Source organism: Phodopus roborovskii, unplaced genomic scaffold (genome assembly GCF_943737965.1).
Source record: "Phodopus roborovskii unplaced genomic scaffold, PHOROB, whole genome shotgun sequence".
Lineage (NCBI taxonomy): Eukaryota > Metazoa > Chordata > Mammalia > Rodentia > Cricetidae > Phodopus > Phodopus roborovskii.
The window spans coordinates 13,614,792-13,637,441 of record NW_026126480.1 but is presented as its reverse complement, the minus strand read 5'-3'; the positions used below and the strand labels follow the sequence as shown (position 1 = coordinate 13,637,441).

Genomic DNA, 22,650 nt, shown 5'->3' with positions numbered 1-22,650 from the left:
TTCCTTCCCTCCTCTGAGATTCATTCTACCCTCTTAACACTAAGGGGCTGGAAAGATGGCTCAGCAGTTCAGAGCACTGACTGGCTGCTACTCCCTATCTACAGGACTTGGGTTCAATTCCCAGCACTCACATGGCACAGGCACACATGTGATATACATACATACAGACAGACAACAACCTCTAACCATAAAATAAATAGAATAACAACAACAAAAAAAGACAACTGACTGGCAGAGCCCCAGAGGCTCCCAGCTGTGAAGCTGTGAGACTCAGATTCTGGATGGGATAGAGGCAGCTGCACACAATGAGGCCTATAGTGCATTTGGTGCAAGCTAGGCCACAGGAATTATCAATTACAGAAGCCTGGGCTCCAATCCTGGCCCACATGGTCTGTTAGGTTTGCTTGAGATCCCTTAAATGACCCCTTCCCAGTGTCCAAGGAAAGATGTTGGACTCCTCTGGGTCCCACCAACAAACAGGGAATAGACATTGGGGGAAAGAATCAGTCCTGTGTCTTTATTAAAGAGGATAAGAAAGGGACCACACCTGGCAACCAAGGAATGAGGTACCAGCCAGGAAGGTGGGATGGGCTCAGGCTCTAGGGATTCAAGGGAAGACTGATGGCCTGGGAGGGCCCAAGAAGTCCTTATCCTGGCAGCAGCTGAGAAAGTGCCTGAGGGAAAGCTTTAGACACTACAGCCACAAGCTGGTTCTGCAGGCTGAGGGGCTGAGGCTGTGGATGCAAGATAAGTTGGGGTGGCCTGGAATCACCCTGAGGCCACCTTGGCTTGTCTACCTAGATCATCCACTGGTCCTGATCCTGTTCGTTGCCTTCCATGTCCACCTGAAGAGGAGGCTGGGTGTGGGTGGGGAGGGGCCTCAGCCAGCCTCAGCCCAGATCCTGCCCCTGGGTACAGCCAAGGTTCTGCATCCCTTGGCCATCTGTTAGATCAGGGGCAGGAGCCTAGGAACAAAGGCACTCCCCTACACCCCGCCTACCTCATTGACCTCTCCATCATCAGGTGACTCATTATAGTCATTCATCTCATCCATGTCCTGCATGTCCTCATCATCTTCTGAATCCTCTTCACTGTCCTCATCATCTTCATCATCTTCTTCTTCCTCATCATCGTAGTGCTGGTGAGGCAAGAGAAAATCTATAGGTCTTGGGGCTACCTGGACAAGGTCAAGAGCTGGTCTACTTGGAACCTCCTCCTTCCCAACTCTACCCACCTTGAGTCTGGCAGGCTGCTGCATGACCTGAAGGACCTCAGTTCTAGGCCCAGTGCCTGCCCCTTGAGTTCCCACTTTTGCAGTCTACCCAGACTAAGAACCACAATTGTTCTGGGTCTGAAGCAATGACACCCTGGTCGATTGGGCTTCACACAGGCCCCATCCTCTGGAGCCACTCACCTCTGAGGCTGGCTTGCCAATAGGTACCAGGTTGTTGTCTTTCTCTGCGATGCTTTGGAGCTGTGGGCAAAGGAGTATGGGGAAAAGCAGGGCCAAGGCCCAAAGCAGAGCAGGTCAAGGGCATGGGACAGGCTTACTCTACCCCTTAAAAGATCCCCAAATGTTGAAACAATGCTTCTCTCCACCTCCCCTGCCATCCCCAGTTATCAGGAAGATTTCATCCCCCTTTCTCCTGTCATCTGCTCCTTATTAAACTGATGGACTTATGTAAAAACTTTTGGTCTCAGGTTTTTCATATGGTGATGAGGGTGAAATGAAACACTCAGCCAAGAATATGGCATCTTGTAGGTCCTCGTTAAGAAGTTAAGTTAAAATGATTAAGTCCTGTGACTTATAGAAAAGAACTTAGGCTATCAGGAGCTTGACATCTAATCTTCCCTGAAGTCCTGTGGTCCCTTAGACAGTTAGGACACCACAAAGTGAGAACTTTAGCTTCCAATTACCCAGCCTGACTATTCACAACACAGAGAAAAATACTTCTCCTAAGCAGGTCTCCAGTATAAGGCAAGGTCAGGACCCAAAGGTCATCTCCATGCTGAGCTGGGTCCTCACTCACCCAGGCCTGATGCTGCTGCTCCTGCTGCTGCAGCTCTGTCTCCTCCACACAGGGTCGATCCAGATTAAACCACAGTGTCTCAGTCACACGAGGGAACAGTGAAGGGAACAAGGTGGACATGGCTCCTAAGCTGAGGAAAAGGGTCAAGTGAATATGTTTTGTTTTGCTTTGAATCAGCAGTAATTTGATTCAGGGGTAGGGTGGAGTGGGAGGTATCAGAGAAGCTTCCCTTCCCTCTTGGAATCCGACAGACCTGAGTTTGAGTCCTGGCTCCATCACTTACTAGCTGTTTGACTTTGGCCAATACACTTAACCTCTCTGGGCCTCAGTTTCCTCATCTGTAAAAATGGGGATAATAACAATTATATCATCCTCAAAGGTATTATGACAACAAAATAAAATAATGGATAAAGTTGTATGCTGCTCAAGGAGAGAAGACACTGGGAGCCAGAGATGGAATGTAGCATTGTGATTATGTACAGAATTAGCAATACAGGGATCTAGAAAAATTGTCTTTAAATATACACACATACATGGTAAAACTCATTTTTTGCTCTTTTGATTCTTATCATATCCAATCAACACAAAACAATGTTTTGGATATGAACCACCTCGTTTACCGACCACAGTCAAAGTACACTACACACAACCAAGGATAAAATATACTAGGAAGCATGGATAAATAGACAAATAAATAGAATGAATGATGAACTAATATGTGAGAACAAATAAAATCAACTTTGTGGATTAAAGCTGATGACCAGAAAGGTCATCAAGAAACTGAATTAAAATCCATCAGCTCATAAGACCCAGTGATAGGCAAGCTTGACTTTGGGTCGCACACTGGGTGAGGCTTACTTAGAATACACACAAGGAAGGGATCTCGGCCCAGCAATGTAGCAAGAGCGCCGGAAAAACAGAATTGGTGTCCCTCCCCGCCCTTTTTTCTTTTTTTCTTTTCTTTCTTTCTTTCTTTTTTTTTTTTTTAATGAGATAGGGTCTCACTACGTAGTCCTGGCTGGCGTGGAACTCACTATATGTAGATCAGGCTAGTCCCAAACTCACAGAGATCCGCATGCCTCAGCCCCCGAATGCTGGGATTTAAGGCGTATGCCAGTCACCGCACTCGGTTCTACTTTAGCTTTTGTTCTAATTTTATCCACGCAGAACTAGCCGCAGCCATTCCCTAGACCAAATCTCCCCAAGTTCGTGTGACAGACAAACAGCGCCCACCCTCATCCCAGAAGTACTGACAGAATCTGTACACTAAAACCCTGCCCACCACCGCCCATCTTTGCTCATTATGATAATGACTGTGAGCCTGACCAACAGGAAGGAGGCAGGGGCGGGTCTCTGACAGGATTTTGACCTTATAGGGATGCTACTCGCAAAAATGCGCGCGGCCTGCCTGAAGCCAATTAACTGAAAGAAATGCTGGGTGACAGGAAGTGAAACCAATGAATGACGGAACTTGTGTAATGGGTGGGGCTTAGACTCAAGGAAGCGGCCAATGAGTAAGATGTCGTTAAGCATAAAAGAGCGGAATATGAGTTGCTAGGGAGGCGAGTCAAAGGAACTGGGTTTCTCTGGAAGCTGGAAGAAAGAACGAGCAAGGAGACGGCCACAGCCACGTTTCCGTACTTACCGCGCCAAGAGCCGGCAGCCGGCAGCGACCCGGAAGCGCTTCCAGGCCTGAGCGGAAGAACCCACCACAATCCGGGACCCACTCAACGCATGCGTTCTCGGTCTCCTTTTGTTTCCCGCTCTAAACTACCAAACCGGAAGGGATGCTGACGTGCCTCAGTCACGTACTAGTTGGGGGAGGGTACTCTTTTGGGGCCCTACCTATTAGCCCCGCCTTGCATCTCAGGCCTTCGGAGATTTTTTTTCAGACTGGCCCAGCCCTAGCGTCCTTTTAGTCCCGCCCTGTCGTCATCAGGTGGCGTTTGCTGCTTATCGCTTGGGAATAATGGCTTCCGGAGATTCTCCTTGGTTTGAATGTTGTGTGTAGTGTGTGGCGCTGCGTTTCGGGATCATGTTTCCACCGTTCTGATATGTCAGACTGTTTCCTGTTTGAACACATTCATTCTTTTCCTTGTTTTTGATTTATTTTGTTTTTATTTTTCAGACTCCACTCAAAGCAAGTACTTTAACCCCAAGCCTGAAAATCCTTTTGTCTACACTGTTTGTTTCACTGACAATCTACCTAGCTTTCATCCTGTCCTAGGTTAATATGAAGAATGGATGAGATAGAGCTGTTCAAGAGGTAGTTAAGTACTCGGTACCTATCAAGGGTATTCATATGGCCCATAAAGTTTTTAAACTTTAATAAGCTCTGCTTATTAAAATTTTGTAGCACAGATTCATAATCCTAGCACTCAGAAACCCGAGGCAAGAGGATGTAAAGTTCAAGGTTGGATTGGGCTGTAGAGCAAGTTCAAGGCCATCCTGAACTGTATAATTAGACCCTGCCTCTCAGAAAACCAAGTATAGATTTTAAAACTAAAACTAAGGGTCAGTGGACTGATTCAGGGAATAGAGACATTTGCATCTAAGCCTAATGAGCGACCTGAGTTCATCAAACCCTGGGACATCCATGGTAGAAGGAGAGAGCTGACTCTTCCAAGGATTCTTCTGACCTTCATCACATGCACATTGTGGTAGTTGTGTGCTGCCTTCTACAATAATTAAATGTGAATCAGGAAAAAAAAGTTAGCCCAATTTGATAGTACATGCCTTTAATCCCAGCACCCAGGAAGCAGAAGTAGTGAGTTCAAGACCAGCCTGGTCTACAAAGTGTTCTAGGACAGCACCGGGTACACAGAGAAACCTTGTCTGGAAAAACCAAACCAAACCAACAAACAGAAAAACAGATTTTCATTAAAAGGTAAAACATACCTTTTGGGAATGTCATTCTTCTTGGAGACCACATTTGGAAATGTCCATCCTTTTTGTTCATGCCTTTAACCCAACATTTGGGAGAGAAAGGTAGGAGTATCTCTATTGAGTTAGAGGCCAGATAAGGCTACACAGAGTGACTCTGACTCCAAAAAGACAATTGAACCCACAAAACCAAATATATCTATATCACTATTTTGAGTAATGAATATATAACAGCAAACAAAATAGAACATCCTTCCCTTCATTTGTAACTTCCATTCTAGTAAAAGATAAACAACAAAGATGGCACATAAATATAAGTAAGATTGCAGTAAAAACTGAGAATAAAATATAAAATGGGGGGGTTTAGTTCAGTTCAGTGGTAGAGTGTTTGCCTGGTTTGGTCCTCAGCTCCAGACTGGGGGTGGGGGGGTCGGTAGGGAAGGTATTTTAGAGTAGGGGATGGGGCACAAGAAGATCACTGGGATGACAACTTTTGTGTAGTTGAGTAGGGAGACATATGGACAACAGATAATGTGGAAGCATCCAAAGCAGAAGCCCTAGAAGAGCTTCCGTTCAGTGTCCTGTGTGATAAATACATAGCTGAGGACAGAGGCAGTACAAGCCCTAAGTAATACCAACTTGCAGGGAGGTCTGGCTTTCATATTATGTGGGGAGAAAATGAGGGGTTATGAACAGTGTATCAACACAATCTTTATATTTTAACATTACTTTGTCTCTTTAAGAAAAATGTCAGAGGTGGGGGTGGCTGGAGAGATGACTATGGCTAAGAGTACCAGCTGCTCTTGAAGAGGACCTAGTTCAATTCCCAGCATCCACATGGTGGCTTACAATTATAATAACTGCAATTCCAGGGGATCCAACAACCTTATCCGGCAGCCACAAGCACCAGACATTTGGGTGAAACAGTCATATACATATGATAAATTAATATGTCAAAGAAATCCACAAGTAGGATAAGAAGTAGGTGAATTTTGAATAAGTTAAAAGTAGAGAAATCAGCTGGGCATAGTGGTGTACACATTTAATCCCAGTGTTCAGGAGGCAGAGGTTGTTGGGTCAGATCTGTGGGGAGAGCTGGGTTGGATACTTCATGCTTGAGAGTTATGGTGTCTAAGCTACAAGAGGGAATGAGGTAATCAAGAGTGAATGAAGGTGGGAAATAGTTCCCACCAATATTAATAAGTAGTAAACTTCTGGGTGTGGTGGCTCATGTTTTCAATCCCAGCACTTGAGAGGCAGAGGCAGGCAGATCTCTGTGAGTTCAAAGCCAGCCTGGTCTACAAAGCAAGTTCCAGGACAGCCAAGATTGTTATAGTGAGAAACCTTGTCTCCAAAAAACAAAAAAGGAGTAAACCTAACAGATGAAGAAGGTGAAATGGCCTTTGTAAGGGGGACTTGGTCTATTGTGACCCAGTTCTATACAAAATCATGTTTCTGTTTGTTATCCCAGTAGACTGTGAGGTTCTCGAGAGCAGAAGAGCAGAGACTGAATGGTCTCTGTGTCTCCAAGGCCTTCTTCTGGACATTTTACTTATTCTACTATGATCTTTGTCCTTAGACATCCCCCCTCTCTTTTTTTTCCTTGCAGGATCTCTACCTCAGACAGTCTTCACCTCTGACCCTTCCTGACTGCTCTGGACACATGGATATTCCCCAGTAACTTAGAGTGTTTTTTTCCAAAGTTCCTAGTCAGGTTCAACAAGTCCAACAAGACATTTGTTAGATGTCAACGAGTGCCAGAGAGAAAACAACAAACAAACAAACAAACAAAAAAAAAACCCAAAAAACAAAAACCCTGCCCCTAAAGAAAAATGCAGCCTACTGGGGCTTGAGACAAATATAGAAAATGGTTGATATTGAAATAAAATATACAGAGAATGTTTGGAGACCACAGCTTCAAGAGATGAATGAGCTCTGGACAAAATTAATTTACACTTTTTTCTTTCCTGTTTTTGTTTTGTTTTTTCAAGACAGGGCTTCTCTGTGTAGCCTTGGAGCCTGTCCTGGAACTCACTCTGTAGACCAGGCTGGCTTCAGACTCACAGAGATTCATCTCCCTCTGCCTCCCGAGCACTGGGATTAAAGGTATTCCCCATCACCCAGTTTATACTTTTTTTCTAAAGGAGGAAACTCTGGAGTGGGCCTTGAGGAGTTAATCCTCTTGGTGAACAAGCAGAAATAAAGAGTACATGAAGAGGCATGTCCAAGGACAAAGAGTTAGAAAGTGGTTAGAGGTTTGGAGGACAGTAGGAATCAACTTGGGCAGAGCTAGATGAATGAGGATAGAGAACAATGTTATGGAATCTAGATGGGGAAGGAGGGCTTTGGTGATGCTCATATAAGTAGGATGGATGGGCACTGAGCATCGGGGTCTTACTTTGGTCCTATTGTTGACTCTCTGAGGCCCACAAAGAGGTGATTTCTCGTACCCTAATTACTATTTTCTTTAATTTAATATCCTGACAGTGTTCCCAAGTGTTGTATGAGTCTGTGGAAAAGGTTTTTGGGCCTGGCCCTTTCTGCAATGAAACTTTAGCTGTTCTTTTGTGTTTATATAAACCAAGTACTGGAAAATAGAAAGTAAGGTTAGAATGAGTTTTCCTAATACTCAAAAATAAACTCAGAACCCACAGGCTGGATGGAAACCTATGACTCTATGCAAAAAAGTTTCCAAGATCCAGGAAGGCCCAGGGCTAAGCAACATGAATGTCATTGCCCATGATTCTTGCTTACTTATTCATCCCATTAGCTTGGGAGCATAGCTGGTCCTGGGACAGTTGACAGAGGACATTGGGAAGTTGCCATCTTTCATGCCAATAGAGGTTTTCTTGCTCACAGTCTACTAACCCTGGTAATCCTGCTGAGGTAAGCACATAAGAAACCTGAAGATAGCACACACTTTTAATCTCAGCACTAGCGAGGTAAAGGCAGGTAGATTTATGTGAGTTTTAAGGCCACCCTCTTCTACATAGAGAGTTCTGAGCCAACAAAAGCTACATGGTAAAACCCTGTCTCAATATAAAAGAAAAGAAACCTAAGGGTCAGGAAGGCAAAGTGGTTCACTTGAGCTGAATCTACCATTTAAGAATGTTGGGACGGGCTTGTACTCCAGTTGGTAGAGTGCTTACACTATGCATGATACCCTGGGCTTGGACCTGAACACTGCATAAACTGAATATGGTAGCCCATGCTTCTAATACTGGCAGTGGGAAGGTAGAGGCCAGAGGATCAGAAATTCAAGGTCATCCTCAGCTACATGGCGAATTTGAAGCTAGTTTTAGATGCAAAAATCCCAGTCTCAAAACAAACAAAAAGAATGTCAGTCTTGAATTCATTTTTTAAATTACACTTGGTGTATGTGTGTGTGCAATCCACTCAAGTGGAGGTTAGAGGACAACCTAGTTGGTTTTTCCTTCCACTATGTGGGTCCAGGGAATTGAACTCAGGTCTTTATGTTAACAGTAAATCCTCTTACCCAATGAACCAACTAGATAACTCATCACAAAGTTTTCTCTGTGTTTCATGATGAAAGCCCACAGAGAGATCTGATCTGAGTCCTAATTCTCTGGCAGTCCTCACCCTTGCATTAGAGATATAAAGCAGATCATCTGTGTTCCAAGGACAAATATCTGAATTGCTCATCTCTGTATCTCCAGAACCTGTAGAGTAGCCACTCAGTAAATGTTTGCACAGTTTTGGTTTGTTTCCTTTGGCCTAATGAATTGACTGTTCCATTGGTTCATGTGTTTATGCGATGTGATGAACACTATAATGGAGATTGGTTCTGAAAAGAGAAAAGTGGGGATGCTGAGAAAACAGCATGTGGGAGAGAGATGCGAAAGGGTCCCCAAAGGACATTTCAGTCAAGGCCATAAAGGATGTGGTGTGCCCAGGGGATGGGCTTTGTAGTTACCAGAGCAATAGGCATTATGTGAGGAACAGGTCTCAGAGATGGTTCCCTGTCTTCTCAGCATGGCACATAATCTTTCAGAGTATAAAGAGACACTGAAAAGGGGCATTTTGGTTTATTTTGATTTGTTTTTTAAATTTAATTAATTATTTTTTTAAATTTTATGTGCATTCATATAGGTCTGTATGAGCGTGAAAGCTGCCATGTGGGTGCTGGGAATTGAACCCAGGTCCTTTGGAAGGGCAGCCAGTACTCTTAACTTCTGAGCCTTCTCTCCAGCCCCCTTGATTTGATTTTTTTTTTTTTAAAGTAGGATCTTACTGTGTAACTATGGCTGACCTGGAACTCACTGCGTAAGTTAGAATGGTCTTACACTCACAGTGAGCCTCTTGCCTCTGCCTTCTGACCACATCTACTGCACGCATAAAGAAAGCAAAACAGCTGGGAACCAAATGTTCAAACAGTCTAGCTTTTCAGGGACAATTCTCATTCAAACCATTACATCTAGATTTTAAGGTGGATGGATGAGTTGGAAGGGATCTGTTTAGTTTTGTTTCCAATTCTTTTAAAATGCTAGCCTCACTGGGTCCCTATTTACATGGCGGGTTTGCATATATTTGCTCACCACAGTTAAAATTTCCTCTGACCAAAACAGGCACAAAGTAGGAAGAGAGCCCTTCTGTGTTGGAAGCAAAGGCTGAGGAAATCCAAACTTAAGCAAACTTAACCTTCATCACACCCAGATAGTAGGCTACTTGTGGTGATATATTATTTATGATTTATTAAAGCTTGCCTAAGGGCACAGAAAGCAAAGCTAGCCAGAAGCCATAGATAGAGACAGGCAATGGTGATACACACTTTTAATCCCAGCAGCCATAGAGCCAGGCAATGGTGGCACAGACCTATAATCCCAGTGCTCAGAAGACAGGCAAATGGATCTCTGTTAGTTCAAGGCCACATTTAGCTACACAAAATTAATCCAATTCTAAAGAGAAACAGCTCAATCAAAGGTGATCTTAGCAATTGGGATCACATGCCTTTAATCCCAGGATTTGAGAGGTATAAAAGGAAGAAGCAAAGTCAGCCCTGAGGATTTAATCTTCAGCCACATTGCAGAGAGGAAGCAGTCTAGGATTGCAATCTGAGGATTTGTGGAACTAGCCGGATCACCCTTTCAGTCTGAGGTAGAGTTAAGAGCTAGTAGCTGGCTGTTTTGCTTATCTGACCATCAGCTTGAACCCTAACATCTATCTCTGTTTTTTTTTTTTTTTTAAATCATGTTATAGCTACTCCAAGATGTCTATGTCCTAATCCTAGACTCTGTGAGTGTGTTATTTTATATTACAAAAGGTATTTTGTAGAGACATTAAGGTGAAGGACTTTATCAAGTGTGGTGATATACTCCTGTAATCTTAGTACTCAGAAGGAGAAGGTAGGAAGCTAGCCTGTGCTATGTGGGGAATTGTAGATTAATGTAGGCTTTGAAGCAAGATCCTATCTTGAAAAAAAAAAACATAACAAAAAATAAAAGGGAGCTGGAAAGATGGCTCTGAAGTTAAGAGCACTTCTTATTCTTGCAGAGAACCCAGGTTCCATTTCCAACATCTACATGGTGGCTCATAACCCCCTGTAACTCAAGTTCCAAGGAATCCATTATTGTCTTCTGACTTCCATGGGCATGTACAAGATGCACATACACATAAGCAGGAAAAAAATATCATATACATCAAATAAAACAAATTTTAAGAATAGATAAAAGATCCTGAGATGAGGAGGCTCTTTTAGATTTTATCAGCAGGTGAGTCTTACACACCAGGGAACCTTTCCAATCTGTTACCGGGAAAGAGGATGTCAGGAAGGTGTTACATTTCTGACTTTGAAGATGGAGAGAGGGGCAATAAGTTAACGAATGGAAGTGGCCTCTAGAAGTTGAAAAAACCAAGGAAGCAAAAACTTCCCTGAGAACCTCCAGAAAGCAACAGGGATCTAGACATACTGGTTTTAGCCTAGAGAGAGACCCCGGTCATATTTGCAGCCTATGGAACTGTAAATTACTTTCGTGTTGTTTCCAGCCATCAAGTTTGTGTTAATTCAGTACAGCACCAAGAAAAAAAAAATGAATACACATACTGCAAGTGTGTGGCATGTCCTGTATCACGCTGTCTATACAGTCTTAGATGGGCGCATGCAGGAAGATCCAGAAACCTCAGCAAGTTCTAACTGGAGACTGGATGAAAACAAGGCCTCAGGATGTGTTAGGTGTATGCTGTAGTGCTGAGGCTCTCTCCTGGTCAGTCATAAGAAAGTAGAGAGATGGACCAGCTAGATGTCTCAGCAGAAGGGAATGACGTTTGTTAACAAGTCTGAAGACATGAGTTAGAGTCCCTGGTCACAAAGGGACAGCACTGTCCGTTGACAAGTGATTCAAAGACAGAAGAAGCTTCCTGGAGTTGTCAGACTCAGAGACAGTAGAACCAAAGCAGCCAGGAGCTGGGGGAGGGTTCAGTTAAGTCTTTAACAAATGCAAAGTTTCAGTTTGAGATATGAAAATTTTCAGGAGAGAACTGGGCTGACAGTTCACAACACTGGGAATGTACTTAGTGCTTTTAAAAAATGATTTTTTTTTTTATTACATATACAGTGTTCTGCCTGCATGTATGCCTGAAGAGGGCACTAGAACTCATTATAGATGGTTGTGAGCCACCATGTGGGTGCTGGGAATTGAACTCAGGACTTCTGGAAGAACAGTTCAGTGCTCTTAACCTCTAAGCCATCTCTCTAGCCTGAACTGTGCTTTAAAAATGCAAAAATAAGGCTAGGTATGCGGGCATCCAAGCTTGAGACTATAGGGTATCTTTGAGTGAGTAGTAGCTGTCTGGAATGTATGGTTTTAGACCAACATACTCTATGTAGTAAGATCCTGTCTCAAACAAAACAAAACAGGGACGGAAGAGATTGTTCTGTGGTTAGGAGCACTGGCTACTCTTCTAGAGTATTTGTATTTGATTCTCAGCACCCACATGGTAGCTCACAGACATGGAACTCCCCTTCAGGGTTCATCTTTTGGCTTCCACTGGCACCAAGCACTCATGATACACAAATACATATACAGACAAAACACCCATATACATTAAAAGTAAAGAAAACAAAATACTAAAGTGTTAAATTTTATATTATTTCTACACAATGAAACTCCTAGGCAACTGTAGAGAAGGCCCTATTTGAAGGACAGGTTCAAGGGGAGAATGCAGCCAACTCCCCTGGTGTGGTACCGCTGGGAACTCAGGCATCTTTACTTGTCCCTATGATGTCACATCTCTCGCTGCTACCCAGACTAAGAGCCCTGGGAACTGAAATCCTTACCATGCATGAGCTATCCCTGAATTCCAATCCACCCTCATTCAGATCTAACCTCGCCATGGTATACCCCATCAAGCCTTGGTTCTCCATACCTACTATAAAACCATTTTGGCCTTGGGGCGCTTGCATGATGATTCCTAGAACTTTCTCCCTGTATTTCTGGGCCAGCTCCTCACTTCCCTTTTCTACCTATCACTCCAATGTCTTGTTTTGTGTTGTCTTTCTTTGTAGCCCTAGCTGACTTAGAATTCACCAAGGCTAACCTCATATCATGGCGGTCTTTCTGCTTCAGGCTCTCAAGTGCTACCATACCCTCCAGTCAGCCTCTTGTTTCTCTCTTGGTATCTAATGAGTTCCTTTTCTTTCTTTCTTTTTTCTTTTTTTTTTTTTTTTTTTTTTTTTTTTTTTTCCGAGACAGGGTTTCTCTGTGTAGCTTTGGAGGCTGTCCTGGAACTCACTCTGTAGAACAGGTTGGCCTCAAACTCACAGAGATCTGCCTGCCTCTGCCTCCCGAGTGCTGGGATTAAAGGCATGCGCCACTGACGCCCAGCCTAACTGATTTTCTTAACTCGTTTTTTGGTAGCTATTTAATTTTATTATTCTATGCATATAAGTGTTTTACCCGCATCTAGGTACCACATGTGGGCAGTGTCCTGGGAAGCCAGAAGACATCACTGAAGCCCTGAACATGGAATTATAGATGACTCTAGATTACAGATGAAAAGACCATATGGTTGCTGGGGAATAGAATCCTGGGGCCTCTGGAAGAGCCGCTAGTGCCCTTATCCACGGAGCCATCTCTCCAGCCCCATCACTAATCTTCTAAGGTCTCTTGTCTCCATCCAGTATGTCAGGGTATTTAGGCAGTATCTGTCTCAAGCTACATGTCTTCATTGCACCTGCATTCCTTTTCCTGTATGAAGTAAGTTTACAGCTTCTGGACCTTAAGCTCCGTTAAACACAGATACCATCCTCCTGTCTTATAGTCTCATAACAGCAAATGTCCTGCTTTGTATCGTGGCTTCCCCTATCTATTTGTGGCACTGTCCCCAAAGCAGGAACACTGGGTAGAGATCAGAGCATTGGGTGCTGTCTGTCTGACCACCCAGGAAACAGATTTCGGCAATCTTGTCACAGGAAGTGGTAACCTCGGGAGCTGGCTGTCTGCCAGCAGGAGTTCCACAGCTGTGCTCCTCTCTTGTGGTTCGTGGGTGCCTCCAGGCAAACCTGCCTTATTTCTTCCTAATGAACATTAGTCTTCCACAAAATCCACCCTTTACTATCAAACAGCAGTCACTGCTCACCGTGCTCTTCAGACACAATCTTTACCCCCTGCACTGCAAAAATTCTAATTATTCTTCTTCCTACATGCACTAATCCTCACTTCAAATATTTAAGTGTCTAAAAACTGTTTGCTGGGTGGTAATGGCACATGCCTTTAATTCCAGCAGACAATATAACTTAAAGATATACTCCTTTTTTAGGGAGTGGGGGTAATTTTGCTTGTTTGTTTGTTTTGGCTTTTTGAGATAGGGTCTGACTATTTAGCTCTGGCTGTCCTGGAACTATCATTATATAAACCAGGCTGGCCTCAAACTCACAGAAATACACTTGTCTGCCTCCCAGGTCCTGGAATTAGTGTGTGTCACCAAGCTTGGCTTAGGTGGGGTAATTTTTTGAGATAAAGTCTCAAGTAACCCAGGCAGATCTCCTGACCCACTCTCCTCAGTGATGAGATCACAGGCATGCACCAGCACACCTAATGGGATATCATATTTACATGATGAGGAATAATGGTAGAAAACTATTCAATCATTATTTTCTGTAATTCAGCTGTTACATTTCTTCCCCTCCCCTCAGGACAGGGTTCCTCTGTGTAGCTTTGGAGCCTGTCCTGGAACTCACTCTGACCTCAAACTCACAGAGATCTGCCTGCCTCTGCCTCCCAAGTACTGGGACTAAACGTGTGTGCCACCAACTCCTGGCAAACTGTTACAATTTTATATGAACATTGCATTAGTAACTTTTCTGTTACTGTGATAAAATATCTTGACAAAGGTAAGTTAAGGAAGAGAGGGTATATTTTGGCTTACAGTTCTGGGGGGAATTCAGGGGGGAATTCAGTCCATCACGGTGGAGAAGGCATGGCAACAGAATGTGAGGTTGGCTAGAAGTTAGCAAGCTGGCTGATCACATTTCATCTGCACGCAGAAAGGTAGCAGATAGAGACCAGGAAGTAAGGTCAAGCCATAAAACATCAAAGACAACTCCTGTGGGGATTCAGGCATTATGCTGGCCTGCCCCTGTCACCTGGCAAAATGCACTCAGGCAGTACCCTGGCCAGCCCAAGGTTCCATGATAGTGTAGTATGCAAGCAGGTGCAAAGGACCCCTTTAAAGGACAGAGTGTAGAGTACAGCCCACTTATGCTCTCTTTGCTGCTGTTCCCTGGGGGCAGACAGGACTTTTCCTGTGTCCCTCTTCTCTTCTGTCCTCCCTCTTTATGTCTTTTTACTTCTGCTCTCTTTCCTTTCCCCTTCCCTCCCCTGTCTAATAAAACTTCTCACTTAAGCTCTGTCTGCCTGGCGTGTTTGTCCCTTCATCTCAGTCACCTTTGCCTGCCATGGAATCCAAGGTCCCCCTAGTGATGTACTTCCTCCCACACAGCCCCACTTCCTGCGGGTTCCATGACCTTCTAAATACCAGCTGGGGACCAAGTGCTTAAACAAGTGAGCCCGTGGGAGACTATGTCCATTTAAAAGAAAGTGGCCCCCAGAGAGAGTGGCACTATTAAGAGGTGTGGCTTTATTGGAGAAGGTGTGGCCTTACTAGAGAAAGTGTGTCACTGTGGGGGTGGGTTTTGAGATCTCATAGATGTTCAAGCTATGCCCTGTGTGGCACATTGTTGCTTCTGCTGCCTGTGGATCAAGATGTAGAACTTTCAGCTCCTTGTCCAGCACCATCTCTGTCTGCACACCTCCATGACAATAATAGCCTAAGCCTCTAAAACTGTAAACCAGTCCCATTTAAATGGTTTTCTTTATAAGAGTTTCCATGGTCCAGATTTTTGTGAGTTCAAGGCCAGCCTGGTCTACAGAGTGAATTCCAGGACAGCCAGGGCTACACAGAGAAACCCTGTCTCAAAACCAAAAAAAGACCAAGTGATGTTAGAGTGGGGTCTCAGAAGAGGAAGGGTCTGATCGTGACAGGGAAGAAGTTATGGGGTTAGAAAGGTCAGCTGGAGTGGGCACCCAGAGGCAGGATATGACCCAGAAAGGTCATCTCCCAGGATGCCACCAAATCCATAATAGAATAAGGTCCAGGTGTGTAGCTCCAGTGTGAGTCAAGCATTGTCTTTGTACCATGCTTCATACCAGTCAGTGACTATAACCTAAGGGCCTACTTGGCAGGCAGTAGTCTTCACTTACACAGTGAGGAAGTAGGCCTAGAGGGAAAACAAGATCATGTGGGAAATGAGAAGGAAAGGAGAATCTTTCCTAGCCTTATTTATGTGTTAGAGCTCAAGGTCTAAGGCAAGGTCTAAGAGGAGACAGGTCCCTTAAGAAGGACATTGATTGTTGGGATGTGGTGTTGCACACTTTAATCCCAGCGCTTGGGAGGCAGAGGCAGGAGGATCTCTGTGAGTTCAAGAGACCAGCCTGATCTACAGAGCGAGTTCCAGGACAGGCTCCAAAGCTACAGAGAACTCTGTCTCAAAAAAAAAAAAAAAAAGGTCATTGAGGGAAGGGACCTAACTTTTTGCCTTGGAGGATTATTGTTTTCCAGGAAGACAGAGGAGGAAAGGGAAGCTGGTCAAAAGACAGTGTATATACAGGTCAGAGGGTGACAGCATGAACAGTGGCCAGAGCCACAGAGGAAATGGGAGAGGAAGCCAGGTCCTGAACTTCGTACTTAAGACTCTTGAAGCTAAGCAGGGAGGTGGTGGTGCATGCCTTTAACCCTAGCACTCTGGAGGCAGAGGCAGGTGGATCTCAGTGAGTACGAGGCCAGCCTGTCTCAAAAGACTGAGAAAAAAAAAAAAAGACCCCTGAAGCTTTTCTGAGCAACCGAGCTTCAGTTTGAACTCAAGATTCAGAAGAAATGCAGCACTTTGTTCCTCTGCCTCACATGGGTTTCATGTCATCAAAAGGCCAGTGACGTTTGGAGAGAGACACAGGCATGCACACACACACACACACACACACACACACACACACACACACACACACACACACGTGCTGTGTTGTGGACAGGCTCCAGGCTATAGAGGCTTCAACTTATTATAGGAAAGTTCAAAACCCTGTGTTTTCTCAGTCACTTCCAACTTTTCATTCCTGTTTCCCACCTTTTTTTTTTTTTTTTTTTTTTTTTTTACCTTGTTGAGACAGGATCGTGTATATCCCTTACCCTGAAACTTGCTCTGTAGATCAGTGTCCCCTCAGACAGGTGGGATCCTCCTGCTTCAGCCTCTAAAGTGATGGGATTAGAGCATGTCCCTTTATGTCCCACATGCCTTTTAAAAACATGACTTATATGATGAAAAACTATGTAAAATGTATCATTTTAGGGCTGGTCAAATGGCTCACCCGGCTCCTGTCTTCAATTCTGATAGACTTAAGTATGATCCTGGGAACCCACATAGTAGAAGGAGAAAATTGACCCCTGCAAGTTGCTCTCTGACACCCATGTACATGTTACAGCTCTGGGTTGGGAAGGCTTCCCCTATGAAAATATTCGGGCTCTGAAGGGGGGAAACTTCCCAGTGGCGATGTTGCAGCTCTGAGAAGGAAGGTTTCCCTGATAGAGGTGTTGCAGCTCTGAAGGGAAAGGTATCCTGGCAGTCAGGAGCCAAGGAATACCACAAAGTTATACAGGAGATTTATTGGGAAAGACACGGGAAGGTGTTCATCTCTGCTTGGGTGAGAAGCAGCAAAGAGCTTAGCAGGAGTCAGGTTTTAGGTAGGGATTCTTGGGGGCAGAGTTTTCTAGGGTGACCTGGGGTTGGTGGGATCTTTTGGCTGGATCTTGGAGCAAGCTCAGGGATTGGTGGGTTTTTGTGCCCAGGGGTTGGTGAATATTTGTAATTTTTTTTCACCTGGAAGTGTGCTTAGATCTTTCACACTATACCCTACATGCATGAAGTTATATGCCTGCACAAATAAACTTTTTAAAGCTGTTTAGGGGCTGGAGGGATGACTTAGTAGTTAAGAACATTGGGTTCTTGCTCTTCTAGAGGACCCAAGTTCATTTCCCAGCACCTTCCTGGCTTTTCACAACCATCTATAATTCAAGTTCCAGGGAATTTGATGTCCTCTTTTAGCCTCTGTGGGCACCAGTTACTCAAATATACACATAGGTAAAACATCCATACATATAAAGAAAAAAACATTTAAAGCTGTTCTGAGGCATGAATTACATATTATTGTACAACTGTCACTGCCGCCTATTTCCAGGACTTGTTCATCTCCCAATTTGAAATCCATTTCTCGTTTGCTCTCAAAGCCCTCTGGAATCCTTCCTCTTAGTCAAGAAATGGTGCAGACTCAGACCTTGCTGGAAGGGAGAGATGCCTATAACTGTCGCCAGAGCAGCCAGCCCGAGCCCCCAAGTCCCTCCTACAGGCCTGGAGTGCTTTTCATGATATCAAGTAGCTCCTGTGGAGGCAGATTCCCCCCCCCCCGCCCCCCCCCACCCGCTGTCAGATGAGGTGTGTGTATGGACTTTCAGGGTCCAGAGAGTTGGGGCAGTTAGGGAGGACCCTGTAAAGAAGTGGGGAGCCTGGAAATAGGCCATGTAACAGCCAGCAATGGATGTGGACCAGCTTGTTTGCAGAGAGGGAGATTTGGTCTCATTTCTATGGATTTCCTTACAGTTTCTTCTGTGCGTCTGGACCAATCACATTGTCTGTCTCATTTGTACAAGAGTGTTCAGCTTTGAGACTGTCAGTGATTGACTCATGCTCACTCAGACCTTCCGAGTCCTGGCCTACAGCGATTGATAGAAAAACCTCTAGCACTTCCACCTGTAACTGTTAATACTGATTGTCAGCTTGACAAGATGTGCAAGCACCTAGGAGACAGGCCTCTGGACACCTTTGGGGTAACAAAGGTAGAAAGGCCCACCCTGAATGTGGACAGCACTTGTGCTAGACTAAAGAGAAGAAAGTGAGTGTCAGGGGGAAGGGCTACAGGATCAGGGATTGCAATAGAATAGTAACTAAGACAAAGACCCTGCCTCAATTAATAAAGCAAAAGGGAAAATCAATTGAAAAGAATTCTTGACATCAAACCTGGGTTTCAACACACACATGCTTACATGTGTACTCTCTCCAGGCAAACAATCATGTACAGACATGTGTGCGCATGCACGCGCGCGCGCACGTGTACACACACACACACACACACACACACACACACACACACACACGAGAAAAAGAAAAAGCAAGTAAACAATAAAATAGCAACAAAACCCTACTAACGATGAAGACAGATTCTTGTTATATAGTCTAGGTCTCTAATTTATTCTGCAGCTTAGGCTGGTCTTGAAATTGCAGTCCTCCTGCTCCACCCTCTCTGATGTTGGGACTAAAAGAACTCGACACTGTAGGGAGGTGTATGTAGTCCATGACTTTACTCCCAGCACTAAGGAGGCAGAGGCAGGTTGATCTCTGAGGTCAAGGCCAGTCTGACCTATTGAAGGCAGGATGGGGGAACACCTGGTTCTGTAATGTGGGTGATTCTAGTTTTACCAACATGTACCACCATCCTAGGCTTAGAGTCAATGTTATTATAAATAATAAAACACATGGGTCGGGCAGTGGTGGCACATGCCTTTGATTCCCAGCACTCTGGAGGCAGAGGCAGGCAGATCTCTATCAGTTTGAAGCCAGCGAGGTCTACAGAGTAAGTTCCAGGATACTCAGAGCTACATAGAGAAACCCTGCCTCAAAAAATAAACCAGTATTTATCCCTAGTGCACTAATGGGCTTTGGGAGCCCATTTCCTGTGGAGGGATACTCTCTCAGGCTAGATACACAAGATAATGTGACAGACTTTGATGATCTCCTATTGGTGGCCTCACTCTCCCTGGGCAGTGGATAGGGGGTGGGATTGGGGTTTGGTGGAGGAAATGGGAGGACATGAGGGAGAGGGAATTGGGACTGGTATATAAAATAAAATTGTTTTTAATTTAAATAAAAATTAATTTAAAAAACATAATATTAAAAAAAGAAAACTCCACTGAATGTTTGGAGATTTGGCTCAGGGGTAGAGGATTTTCCTAGCAGACCCAAGGTCCAATGTTCAGTCCTCTGCTTTGAAAAAAAAAAAAAAAGAAAGAAAGAAAAGAAAACTACCCTGAGCACCAGAGATATAGCTCAGGTTGATGAGTGGCTTCCAGCAACTGACATTGCTGTGGAGTAATCCTTCTGTACACTATGTTAATATATATCACCATGATTGATTCAATAAACAAGCTGACTGGCCAATAGCTGGCCAGGGTAAAGTTAGGCGGGAAAGCCAAACTGAGAATGATGGGAGGAGGAAGGGCAGAGTCAGCGGAGTGACCAGCCAGATGCAGAACAAGCTGGATACACAACATGGGATAGAGGTAAAAGTCATTAGCCTAGGGCAGCACATAGGTTGATAGAAATGGTTAAGCTGGGTTTTTGCTTGTTTGTTTTCTTTCTTTCTTTCTTTTATTTATTTATTTTTTGAGACAGGGTTTCTCTGTGGCTTTGGATGCTGTCCTGGAACTAGCTCTTGTAGACCAGGCTGGCCTTGAACTCATAGAGATCCATCTTCCTCTGCCTCCCGAGTGCTGGGATTAAGGCATGAACCACCACCGCCCGGCAGAAATGGGTTAAATTGTAAGAGCTGGTTAGTAACAAGCCTGAGCTATTGGCTGAACATCTATAATTTATATTAAGTGTCTGAGTCAGTTACTTGGGAAATGGCTGCTGGTTATTTGGGAGCTGCTGGCAGCACAGAAACTTCTGCCTACACCATATACTGAACATGGTGGCAAAAGGTTGGGATATGAGATCTTATAAGAAAAGTAGGGGTGGGGTTACCAATGCCCTTTCCTTCCTGTCATATTAATGGAAAATAAAGGTGTCCTGTTGTAGTATGTTGTATCGACAAGCCTGTGGAAAGGCAAATATTTTGCTGGTAGGGGCTATACTGATAAACTCTTAAAGCTATAACGATCAAAATTGTATTACATACCCTAATTGAAAACCCTCTTCTGGATTTCATGTCTAATGTTGAACTCTTTCTGTAGTTTAGGCAGGCTTTGGACTTGTAATCCTCCAGTCTCAACCCTCAAGAAACTGGAATTACAGATATAGCTTCTTACTGACTTTTTTTTTCCCCCAGACAGGGTCTTGCTGTGTAGCCCCTACCTAGCCTTGAATTTGCAGGGAATCCCATTGCCTTTGCCTCCCAAGTGCTGGGATTTACAGGTGTTAAGTCTCAAACCCTTGGACAAATCCCTGAGGCACCCATCTAACACATCAAAGTGGACCTGGCTGCCAGGTTCTCCCAGCATTCCTCAGTCCCTGTCTATTACAGGATAAGGCTGGCATACTCACACCTCTACTCATCCCTCAACTCTTTCCTCCTGGTTTTGTTTGTTTTTTCTTGTCTACCCTTCACCCTCCTGGCCTCTTAGTCTGCTCTCCCCTACCCTCCCCCCACAACTTTGTTCAGAGTCATGTCTACTCTGGACCCTTCCAAATGTCCCTGCCTCTGGCTATACTCTCCCTTTTATCTACAGTAAACTTTCTTCTCCATACCTAGGAGTAGTCATTTCCTTCCTTTTTTTTTTTTTAATTTCTTTTTTTTTTTTTCACTCAACAAGCACATACCACTATACCCAGCTTTTCTTGTTGACCCTTTTTGTTGTTGGTGGTGGGGTTTTTGTTTGTTTGGTTAGTGTTTTTTGAGACAGGGTTTCTCTGTAGCTTCAAAGCATGTTTTGAACTCTCTCAGTAGACCAGTCTGGCCTTGAACTCACACCTAGACCTTGTGACAGTTTGTATGAGATGCCTCCCTCATTTGGGCATTTTGAGTGCTTGGTCCCCAGATGGTGGGTGTTTGGGGGAGGCTTAGGAGGTATTGCCTTGCTGGAGGAAGTATGCCACTGGGGGAGGGCTTTACAATTTTTTAATTACTCATGCCATTTAGAGTTCATTCATTCTCTCTCTCTCTCTCTCTCTCTCTCTCTCTCTCTCTCTCTCTCTCTCTCTGCTTCCTTTCTTCAGTTTGAGACACTAGAGAGCTCTCAACCCTGAGCTTGTAGCTTCAGTGCCCATGCCTGCCTGCTGCCACACTTTCCTGCAGTGCTGGTAATGAATTCTTATCTCTCTGGAACTGTCAGTTCCAAATGAGCTCTTCCTACTTGGTCATGGTGTCTTATCACAATAGAAAAGTAACTAAGACAGACCTCAACCTACAGCTGCCCACTAAAACAGCTTCAGACCATCAGTGTAAGGAAGCCACCCACTTTAGTCCCTGAGAAGAGATGCCGTTCTGTACCCATGCTTTCTGCCTCACAAAATGTGCACATCTGAAGCAGGGTGGAAGACAGTGCCATTTTATTACAGATGCCCCGGGGCTTGGGTTTTGAATGGGAGGAGGTGGGAAGCTAAGGAATCTAGCAGTTCATCCTATTGCAAAGGTCTTATAGGCAGATATACCCAAGGCAAAAAGGCTTGGAACAGAAGGTGAGGCTTCCTTGTAAAGAAGTACAAGTAGAATTCCCAGCCAGCAGAGATGGAAGTTCTAAGAAAGGCAGGCAGGAGAAGGGTCTAAAGAAACAGCAAGGAAGCCTGGCGGTGGTGGCGCATGCCTTTAATCCCAGCACTCGGGAGGCAGAGGCAGGCGGATCTCTGTGAGTTGGAGACCAGCCTGGTCTACAAGAGCTGGTTCCAGGACAGTCTCCAAAGCCACAGAGAAACCCTTTCTTGAAAAACCAAAAAAAAAAAAAAAAAAAAAAAAAAAAAAAAAAAAAAGAAAAAGAAAAAGAAACAGCAAGGAGTCTGTAATCCTAGGATGCTCCTCCAGGATGCCTGGAAGATTTGTGTGTCCACAGCTCTGAGGGTGGATGGTGTGAAAGGCATGTGTGAGCAGACACTCAGAAAAGCTCAGGATTCCACCCCTCCCCCTTGCAATCTGGAGGGCTTCTCTTGCTCCAGGGCCCTTAGGCCCCTGGTGGGGCAAGGGGGATGAAGGTGTCAATAACCTTTCTGTTACTACTGCCTGGGTCCCAAGGCACTTGCAAGCTGGGTCAGAAGAGACTCTGATGGTCAGTTTTGCTGATAATATGCTTCTAGCTCAGGGAGATACACGCCCTGGACTGGTGTTGTGGAATATTGTTTTAAGGTGTGTTACATTTGTTTATGCTGTGGAACATTTGCTTAATGATGCAAAGATGTGTTGCATTCTTT

General features: G+C 44.5%; 1 protein-coding gene across 8 annotated transcripts; it reads right to left on the bottom strand.

Annotated features, from left to right (window-relative positions):
- Nucleotides 1-496: 496 nt before the first annotated feature.
- Nucleotides 497-3,792, bottom strand: Anapc15 (anaphase promoting complex subunit 15). Of its 8 annotated transcripts, none has more exons than XM_051192403.1 (6): nt 3,676-3,792; nt 2,284-2,368; nt 2,031-2,160; nt 1,415-1,474; nt 1,001-1,138; nt 497-845 (listed from the first exon to the last, which is right to left on the bottom strand). In XM_051192403.1, exons 2-6 carry the CDS (start codon nt 2,304-2,306, stop codon nt 798-800), a joined length of 399 nt encoding a protein of 132 aa, XP_051048360.1. In that variant the 5' UTR covers nt 2,307-2,368; nt 3,676-3,792; the 3' UTR covers nt 497-797. The 8 variants fall into 8 exon arrangements, with proteins under 8 accessions (XP_051048360.1, XP_051048366.1, XP_051048364.1 ...); XM_051192409.1 differs by having other exon boundaries at nt 2,031-2,155; XM_051192407.1 differs by having other exon boundaries at nt 2,314-2,368.
- Nucleotides 3,793-22,650: the final 18,858 nt, after the last annotated feature.

Excerpts from the sequence above, each read along its gene's own strand:
- Anapc15 (XM_051192403.1), bottom strand. The coding sequence starts at position 2,306 with ATGGAGCCAGGACTCAAACTCAG. Across the intron at positions 1,475-2,030 it reads AGCAGCAGCATCAGGCCTGG|CTCCAAAGCATCGCAGAGAA; the intron begins GTGAGTGAGGAC and ends CTTTGCCCACAG. Across the intron at positions 846-1,000 it reads ATGATGGAGAGGTCAATGAG|GTGGACATGGAAGGCAACGA; the intron begins GTAGGCGGGGTG and ends CCTCCTCTTCAG.